At 41.1% G+C, this 9473-nt stretch overlaps 1 protein-coding gene across 1 annotated transcript; it reads left to right on the top strand.

Annotated features, from left to right (window-relative positions):
* Positions 1 to 256: 256 nt before the first annotated feature.
* On the top strand, positions 257 to 8651 carry tmem161a (transmembrane protein 161A). The gene is made up of 12 exons (XM_017701372.2): positions 257 to 390; positions 1472 to 1575; positions 1672 to 1758; positions 1858 to 1955; positions 2050 to 2206; positions 4072 to 4223; positions 4308 to 4368; positions 4480 to 4623; positions 4778 to 4891; positions 5793 to 5967; positions 6238 to 6334; positions 7949 to 8651. The coding sequence occupies exons 1-12, from the start codon at positions 388 to 390 to the stop codon at positions 8242 to 8244; spliced, it is 1488 nt and encodes a 495-aa protein (XP_017556861.1). The 5' UTR covers positions 257 to 387; the 3' UTR covers positions 8245 to 8651.
* Positions 8652 to 9473: the final 822 nt, after the last annotated feature.

Raw genomic sequence — 9473 nt, 5'->3', positions numbered from 1 at the left:
ACAAAACACATGCAAATTGATTTTTTTTTTTTTTTTTAAACCACGGCCTCATACGGGTCTGTGGGCTCCGTACCTTCTAAGACTGCTAGTCGTTTCTTGAGAGACAACACCTCATGTCGTTCTCCAGGACCTATTTCTGTCCACCTGCACCACCTTCTCCACAGTGTGAACGAATGAAAGAGCTGGTGCATTTAATTCGACCAATCGTATTCGAGGTCTCATGCGAGTCCCCGCCCCCTCCGCCATCGACCTCCAAACAGAGGAGGTGCAGGTCACAGATGTCAATCAAAAATACTCATTCAGCTGTTCCAGGACTGGAAGAGCCACGAGTGTAACCTGCTGTTCTCTGCATGGACCTCGCTCGCTGAGTAGAGCCTTTACCCGAACATGGTGAGTGCAGTTCCAGCAGAACGGCGAGGAATCGTTTTTGCTGTCTGTTTTTTCAGCGGCGCTGCTTTATTGCTGTACTAGTTAGCGCCTGTAGCTCTCGCAAGCTAGCAGTTAACTGGTTAGCTGCCTGGCTAACTGCTTTGACTGAGGTCGCTGAGTTAAAGACTGGCGGTTTTCTTCTCAGTAGCGAAACATATTCTGTGTTCACGGCTTATTCATTTGTTAGGTGATGTGGTTGTTCTTTAACATGCATACACATTTAATGTTACCGTAGGCAAACAAGGAGAAATGCGGAGTAAGTTATTTAGTTAGCTGGCATGCTAGCTAGCCAGCTGGCTAACTTTCCTCAGAGTCTCAGAGTTTTGTCGCCATCTGCTCTACTTCTCAGTATGGCACTGTAGCCTCTGTCGTTTTTGCTCTTCCCAGTCGAAGCATTTCTTTTAAATATCACGGTGACAGCCTAAAAGTAGCAAAATTATAGATCTGGCATGGAGTTGACGGAATGTTTGTAGCTATCAAAGAAGAAAATAGCCTCATGAAGTGTCACTTTCAGGCACTGGAGATTAAACATGGAATGGACTAACTTATAGACTAAGTTACATAAACTTATCAAGCTTATCAAATGAAGCCTTATCAGTTCAGATACTTGTGTACCCACTGCTGACACAGGTGTGCAGACAGCTTGTATATTGTGCATAGAAAAGCACTGCCAATAGAATGAGTGTCTCTGGAGCAGCCAAACGAGAGCCTAAGGTCACCACGTCCAGTGCCTAGATTCAGCTAGCTGGGTATAAAGCCATGCAGCACTGGGCTGTGAAGCAGTGGAACTGCATTCTCTAGAGTGCAACATCTAAAAGTTTTGGGATGAGTTGGTGTGATCCAGAACTAATCATCCAACATCAGTACCTGACCTCACTGATGCTCTTGTGGCTGAGTGCAGTCAAATCCTCACAGCATGAGGATGCAGCATGTTACAACAAGCCTTTGTGGAAGAGTTACTGCAGAAAAGTGAGGCAAACTTCTCATGAAATGTTGTATGAACTGGTGTCTTGCTGGTATATTATGTATGTATCTCTTCTAGGCACTGATGGGAGTTCAGTTGGTGGTCAGCTTGCTGGCTGTCAGCATAATGCAGAAAATGGCCCCTCATTGCTCTTTTGCACGCTGGCTCCTGTGCAATGGCAGGTAAGTGTCAATCAAAGTTTTGTGGATGATTATCATTGCGAGAGCTCTCGTCATCAATATTGTTGCTGTTTCTTTTTTTTTTTTTTTTCCCCTCAGTCTCTTCAGGTTCAAACATCCTTCTGAGGGAGAGCTTTGTGCTTTGGCAGGCAAGCAGATGTCCAGCAAGACCAGCAGGAGAGACAGGTGACCACTGAGAAGCAACATCATTTAGCTGATGCTATCTGTACAGTGCCGTGTTTTTCTCCCTGTTTGTCCTGCCGTCTAACCGGAGCTGTTTTTCAGGAGGCAAAATGGCCAAGGGGAGCCCAAACCACTCACGGTTCCGAAGGACATTGATCTACATCTGGAAAGCACACCTGTGAATGTTTTAGATGCTCTGGGTAGGTCTGAATTCAACTTTGACAGAATGACCGTTTTGATTTTGTCTTGTGCTTCTCACCTTCATCTCCTTGCTTGTGTTGTTTGTCTGTGTAGTTCTAAGGTTCTTTGTGGAGTATCAGTGGTTGATCGACTTTGCTGTTTATGCAACGGGCATCTACCTCTTCACTGAGAGCTACTACTTTGTGGTGGATGCCAGTAAAGAGGTCAACATTGGGGCCATCTGGTGTGTACTAATGGTATTCTTCGGCCTGTATCCTTAAAATTTGTTTCAGCTGTGGTGTGAGGAGGACTTGTTATTGTGCTCTAGTGCTGCAGCAAACAACTAATTTGATAGTTGAGTAATCGATCAATTACTGAAACAAATAATTGATTATTCGTATTATGAATCACTACATTGCCAAATAATTTTTATGTGGCTATTAGCTTTTAAATTTAGCTTGATGTTGTTTTATGCACTTGCTAACTAACAATGAAGACAATAAAGATCAATAACATTCAAGAATTCACTATATTAGTGAACTTTCCTGCTAATACAAAAAAATAAAAATAAATAAAACATATTTTTCCAACCAAGAATGTGCAAAGAAGCAGCAAGAAAATATAACAAAACTAAATCCTTAAATCAAGCAAATAAAAAAAACTTTCTAAATTTAAATGTTAATTTTAAACAGTGCAGTCTGTGATCTGTGCATTCTGCTGTCTGTCTACACTGCAATTGAATTTTACACTAACAGATTTTTTTAATGAAATGGAGGTAAGTCAGCATCTCTCTGTGCTCTTCTGAGAGTCTTGCTCTCCTCAGAGAGCAGATACTCCACAGCAGAGAAGATGTGCTCTGGTGGAGCGGATGGGAAAGTGGCGGATGTTTGTGACAAACCTCTCTATGAACAGTTTAATGTGAACGGTTTTGTGTAAATGCTGCATTTCAGCGGTAACCCTTTGTCCATCTACCCTGTGTGTTCAAGGAGAACTGCCTCCTAAAACTGTAGGCAAGTGAGGCCAAATGTTTGCAGGCAACAGAAAGCTGTTTCGATCTCCTGGGTTTGCCGAGTTTGAACGCACTGGCAGCCTTGGCGTTAAGACGATGATGAAAACTTTATCATCTGAAAAGTGAACAGGGTCGCTGTGGATAATAGGTACTTGCTCCTCTGTTCCAACTGCATGAACGATTCCAGAGAAAATGCCTTTCAATGTAGAAAACGTTAAAGCTCAGCTCAGAACTTGAAGTAGGACAGAATTTAACATTAACATTAGCCAACTAGCTCACTAGCATAACTATCGCCGCATCACAAACCACACACTACACTAATGAGTGCACTTCTAATGGTATATGTGCTAATTGTACACACTATTTAGTGAGCTAGTATGTGGTTTGGGATGGGGAGTATCCTGCTGAGATGAGTTTTGAGATGAGAAACAGGTCTCTATATTTTTGAGTCTAGTACCAAACTCGGTCTGCCAAGAAGAAGCATGAAATAAAGACAAAAAAAAAAGCTAAAGCTGGTGAAATGCAGAGTAAAATCATCTGTTAAAACGTGGCGGGGGGCTGTGAGAACCTGAGTACGAAAGCTGAACTGACCCCAGCCCAGCATATATTTATCAACTCAAGAAGTCCAGCGGGTAGGGATTTTAGGCTCTAGTTATAGTTTGAGCATATAACAAATTTTTTTCCACAATTTGTGTTGGTCATCTTGGAGGTTAGATGGTGGGACACTTTCAACCACGGTAACACACTGACGTATGCAAGAACTCCTGCAACACAGCTACACCTGCCACACCCTTATGAACAAGACACTCACTACTATTCCACTACCATGTAAGTGTCACTGTGGTGTTGAAAATGATCGGCTACTGCAGTAATCCCATTGCAGTCACTTTCCATTGATGGATGGGGTAGAAGATGCACCAGCACATGGGCTACAGGCTGTCATAGTAAACATATAGAATACACCTATATGGTAAGTGAACCTGATTAAAATGGCTAGTGACTGTAGGAATAATATGAGTGATGCTAACAAACTGGCAGCTCTGTGTTAATCTCACCTCTTAACTTCGAACTCCAGCCTCTTGCGCCCCCCCCCATGAATCTCGAAATACCTTGACTTTAGTACCCAGGAGGACATTGCATGTTCTGATGAGCCACTACTTCCGCTCGGATGAGGGCGGTGAGCGCTCCGTGTGCCTGGCATTTGGGTTCTTATCTCTGCTGGTGGCCATGTTGGTTCTGGTGGTGAGGGAAGACTATCTGGAGTTTGGCCTGGAGCCTGGTATGGCATCAGCTTCTTTTCTTTAACATCACTCCTGTTTCTACATTGTCACCAGCCTTAAAAAGTCAATTATTCACTTTTCAGGTTTCACCAGTGTCTTTGACAACTTTGAAGCATTTGCCAAACAGCAAGGCCTCGAGTGGTCGTAAGTATTTGTCTGACTTTTTTATTTTTGGTAGGATTCTCTTGCAAATGCACGTATACTTGAAATACAGTGTGTTATGTATCTGAAGTTGCTTATGTTATTTCTTTTTAGAGTTCCTTTCACCAAACTGGGAGTAAAGTTGGGCTTGGCCATCCTGTGTGCCTTTCTTGGAGCTCTACTTGCTTTCCCTGGTCTTCGCTTGGCCCAGACTCACTTAGACGCTGTGCAAATGAACGCTGAACGGCCAATCATTCAGTATGACGCCCATTATTACGTTTATGAGATAAATGACAAGTTCTGTGTGATTATGAGAGTGCTTATATTAATGTAAACACAGGCTTTGACATTAATATGAACAAATAGAAATTTGAACCATCACCCTGATGATTCTTTTTGTCTGTTTTTGCAGAATCCTCCTACATGCCAGTTTCCTGTCTCCACTGATTATTCTTGTGTTATGGGTGAAACCTCTTGCTCGTGATTTCTTGGGAAACGCTCCAATGGGAAAGACATCAGTCATCTTGTAAGTTTCTGTTTGAGGCTCCCATTTTCTCCCATTTGCGTACCTAAACCACATCAAAGGGACACTCCAGCCAAAATGAAAAATGTAACCATCTGTTGTGAAACTTGCTGCAGTAGTCTGTAGAGTGAGATTTTCTAGTTTAGACTTTTTTTTTTTTGAGTTAGTTTCATTAGCTGGTGAATACAGAAGGAAGCCAGATAGCTAATGTTACTGTAAGGGAGCAAAGTATCTAATTGCTATAGAACTATAGTAAGTCAAGTCATTATTACAATGGAGAGAATGACTGCTCAAATGAAAGAAATAACTCATCAGACAACAGGCTAAAAGCTAAAATTAGAAAAGTAGCTGATATTTGGGTATCTTACGTCTGTTTGGCTTCTTTTCTCTGGCTGAAAGGGTGAAAACACATCGATGGTGTCCATTTTGTGCTGAATAAAGTTTTCTTTACAATCCTGTTTTACAACTGAGGTATGAAGTACACTAACGCTAGCTTAGTTATATTTATCAGACTACAGATCAGTGGTTTGGCTAGCAGTCAAGATTGGTAGATGCTACAGGGACTCCCAGTGGTTGTTTCATCTTTGAGTAATGCATGTTGGGTGTTGTAGTGAGAGAACATTGATGATGGAAGACATGAAAAGATACAAAATCGTGAATTCTGTCAAACCAATGAGGCTGAGGGATGAAGAGCTGCGCTACAGAAAAATTTCAACTTCTGCATATAGCTGCTCTCTTCATACTGTAATCAGACTGCATGCAGAGACTGAATCATGTGACTAGGAATAACTGTCACTTCAAATCTGTATACATTCTGAAGTAATAATTTGCTTGCTTTAACTCCTACTCCCACTCAGTATGTGTTGCTTCAGTGCTTTAAACTCTGTGTGTCTGTGTTTCACAGGCTTTCCAGCTCTGTCTTCGATTCTGTGCGCCTGTGGACAATTGTGGTGCTGTGTGTGCTGAGGCTGCTGCTCACCCGCCACCACCTGCAGGCTTATCTCAACCTCGCCCCCAAGTGGGTGGAGCAGATGAAGAAAGAGGCAGGACGAATAGCTGCGATTGACATCCAAAGAAAGGCAAGCGCTGAACAGTTATTAACCATTATGTGCTAGATCAAGTCAGTTGCACTTACACAGGAGAGTGAATTTCTACCTGCCTGCATTATACATTCACACAGGGTAAAATGATCAAATATGATTTACTTGTTTGTGATAAACAAGATGTGCTATAATTTTGGCAAAATCTAGGTTATAAGCCTATGTTTGTGCTGTAAGTTTTCAGATTGCTCTTCATAACTCATTGTAGGTCAAGTTGTTCTTCACGAGGTCGCCAACTTCTTTCTGCAGGTGACCCGTGTGTATTGCTACCTGACTGTAGTGACCCTACAGTACCTCATACCAATTCTACTTGTGCTCTTTTCAACACTGGCCCTCAAGTCTTTGGGTAAGGTTTCAATCACTTACAGACCATTATTTGTCATCAGTAGTTAAACAATAGCATATAATTGTTCTGTATTTATGGATGGCCAGTGGAGTTTTAGGGATGGAAAAGTGCCTTGGATTGTAGACTGTTAGCATTGCTTTTGGCCTACCACGTGACACAGTTTGTTGAATCTAAACAGCTCCAGACTGCAGTGGGCATTACACCTCCCCCGAACAATCAGTACAAGCATATAGCTAGGAGAAAAGGTGCTATTAAGGTGTCTGATAATTCTGTATGCCTGGGTGAACGACGGTGGACAACACACACCCACACATTCTGCGTCCAGCAGCTATATTACACCTGCTTTAGCCTCCCTTCACTGGGTCAGAAAATGGCCTCCAACTGGAATTAAAAACCTGCAGCCACATGGGCCCATTGCAGATAAGACTAGACACCTGAAAGCATATGTTTTTCTGAACATTGTGTGAGTACTTGAAGATTAATAAATTATATTAATTAATTAATTATTATTTAATTATAAAGGGAGCAGAATTAGTTTTTTTTTGTAGCACCATTAGTAATTTTTTCTTCCTTCCAACTGATCAGATGTCTAAAAAAATAAATGCCATGACATGATCTTGTATCATAATTTATTCTTTTTTTAAAGTATCCTATATTTGCCATATTGCCCACCTGTAACCTGTTCACTGCTATTAATCGTGAGGAGCAGGATTCAGAAACGCTGCTGTAGTGTTTGTCAAAATCAACGCGCACCAGTTCTTGTCTTGTAGACCTACCTTACTGTTGAGTCTAGTTCTGGGTCTAGTAACTGGTGATATTTCTTGACTGAAGGTGAAATTCAGGACATAGTAGGCTAAAAAGTCAAAATTTAAGGAAGAGAACACAAAACAAAAAGTTAACACTTATTGTTAATTATTAGTGTGTAGGCTACAACATATGCTTACATGTGCCTAAATCCAGTCCTTGACAAAAGAGAACATTTGGTCATCTAAAGCAATGAATATTTATTTATTTATTTATTTATTTATTTATTTATTGTTTATTTTCAACTTTGGCCCTATTGCTTGAATTTGTTTCATTATTTCAAAAACTGTGGCTACAGATGGGGGGTGATTTACTTCTTCTACAAATCATTAGTCCAGTGTCCGTCGTAGACAGTTTGAAATGGTTCCAAACAGCTGAAGGAAACCATTTTTAATCACTATTTTTCATCTTATTCATTGAAGTCTTAATCTTTTGATTGTTTATTTTCCAGTCAATTTTCAGTTGTTTTTCTCTTTCAGACAAACTTGGTAGGTAGCCGAAATTTCAGTGGATTCATGGTTCCACCCACAGTCAAACACGTGCTCCACCTTATTAACTTCTTCAGAAGTCGAGTCTGGATACATTTGTGTTAGGAATAGTGTTAGATGCAATGAATAAATAAACAGTAAAGTTCAAATTACTTAAAATCCCTTTTACATTTGACTTACAAGTAAAGGACATGGACAGTGGTGTGTGTTACAGAATGTTTTTAGATTGCTTTTAAGAAAACTTTGTGTCTGTTGACTAATCATTGCAGTAATATAAGTTAACAGAACAACACCGTCTCTGATTGGCTTCATCTTCCGTTAGGTGACTACTCATGGAGGTTGGGTCCTGAGACCCCAGGTGTGACCCCTGCACCTGTCCTCCCCACCACACCTCCAGCATTGCCCAGACTAGAGGACGAGGACGATCTAGAGGACATGGAAGAGGACATCCAAGCCACCGTAGCCCACCTGTCCGAGGCCTTTGCTGCACTCCGTGCCGTCCTCACGCCAGTCTTCTTCAGAGGGGTTTTCGCCTTCCTCACCTGGTGGGTGGCTGCCTGTCAGCTCATCAGCAGCCTGTTCGGTATCTACTTCCACCAGTACCTCATGCAGAGCTGAGGAGCATTTCTCTGAAGGCTTGGTGCGCTGCGCCCACCTCCCTGAGCCTCCAACCACCCAACTGCACATGCGGCTGTGCTGTGAGCTCCAACATGCCCCCACAAAACAGGCTCTTTAATGCCTGCTCACTGAGAGACTGACGGTTTGGAGACGACGATGTGTTTGGCCAGAAATAAATGGGTTGCTAAGGCTGGGACGCTTTGCTGCTACCAGTTTGTCATCTTGATTTGTAGCTTTCTTTTATGAAACGGATGAATTGTCTGCTCTGTCTGTCTGTTGAACACACAGCCTTGAATAGGAAAACATTGTTTTAAAAGTCCTTTTTTTTTTTTCTTCATCCTTTTTATTTGAATTGAGTTGAACCATGTCTGTAAGTTTATAACACTGATTAAATGAGTTAGCTTGGATTAATTTACACCTTCATTCATTATTTATGTCTGTGTGATGTGATACTAAGTGCCTGGGAACTCAGGGATGTGTAATCAGAAACAGTATTGAGTCTAATGGAGCAGAATAACATATAATAATAAATGGCTTACTTTTGATACTGTAGCTGTCGACAGACTTGGATCTTCAGTCACTCCCTGTTTTTCGACATGAAGGCTTAATGTATGAAAGCTTTTTGTTCTGTTTTATGCAGTGCTTTTCCCTGTCAGTTCCGCTGCCGAGCGACTGCGTACCTATAAAACACCAAGGCATAAAAAGTGCTAAATTTGTCCCTGAACATTTCAGATTTAACTATTTATTTATTTATCCTGTGCCATTGAGTGATTACACTAAATGATTTCTTAAATGTTACTGGAAGTGGTTTATTGAGGACATTTTGCAGTTTTTTTTTTTTCTTTCTCAAATGGCTGAACAATGGAACGCATGGTGTGGCAACTGTTTTAAAGGTGTTGTTTGTTTTATTAAAATCCAAAATGCCTCAAAATGGCCTGTTTCCTTTTTTCTTGATAAAATTAGATGGTACATTCTTAAAATGAGCAATAGCAGTGAGCTGTTCTATGACCAAGAGAGGTGCGGAAATTAGAGGTGCAACAGTCATGACTACATGGCTGATGGCAATTCATTTACAGCCCGTTTATTTATTTATTTAAACTTAAAGCATACTGGTATAAGTCTAGTACTCTTTCTATTAGCCAAAGGTGCAAAATATGTAACATTTATTTTATCCTTTAATGGGCCAAGCTGGCATTTTAAATTTGTAAATGGACAAAATCAGTTGCCTG

Source organism: Pygocentrus nattereri, chromosome 15, assembly GCF_015220715.1.
Source record: "Pygocentrus nattereri isolate fPygNat1 chromosome 15, fPygNat1.pri, whole genome shotgun sequence".
Lineage (NCBI taxonomy): Eukaryota > Metazoa > Chordata > Actinopteri > Characiformes > Serrasalmidae > Pygocentrus > Pygocentrus nattereri.
This window is presented reverse-complemented; position numbering and strand designations above follow the sequence as displayed.

Coding starts and splice junctions, on each gene's coding strand:
- tmem161a (XM_017701372.2), top strand. Junction 4,224..4,307: donor GGAGTTTGGCCTGGAGCCTG/GTATGGCATCAG, acceptor TTCACTTTTCAG/GTTTCACCAGTGTCTTTGAC. Junction 6,335..7,948: donor ACTGGCCCTCAAGTCTTTGG/GTAAGGTTTCAA, acceptor ATCTTCCGTTAG/GTGACTACTCATGGAGGTTG.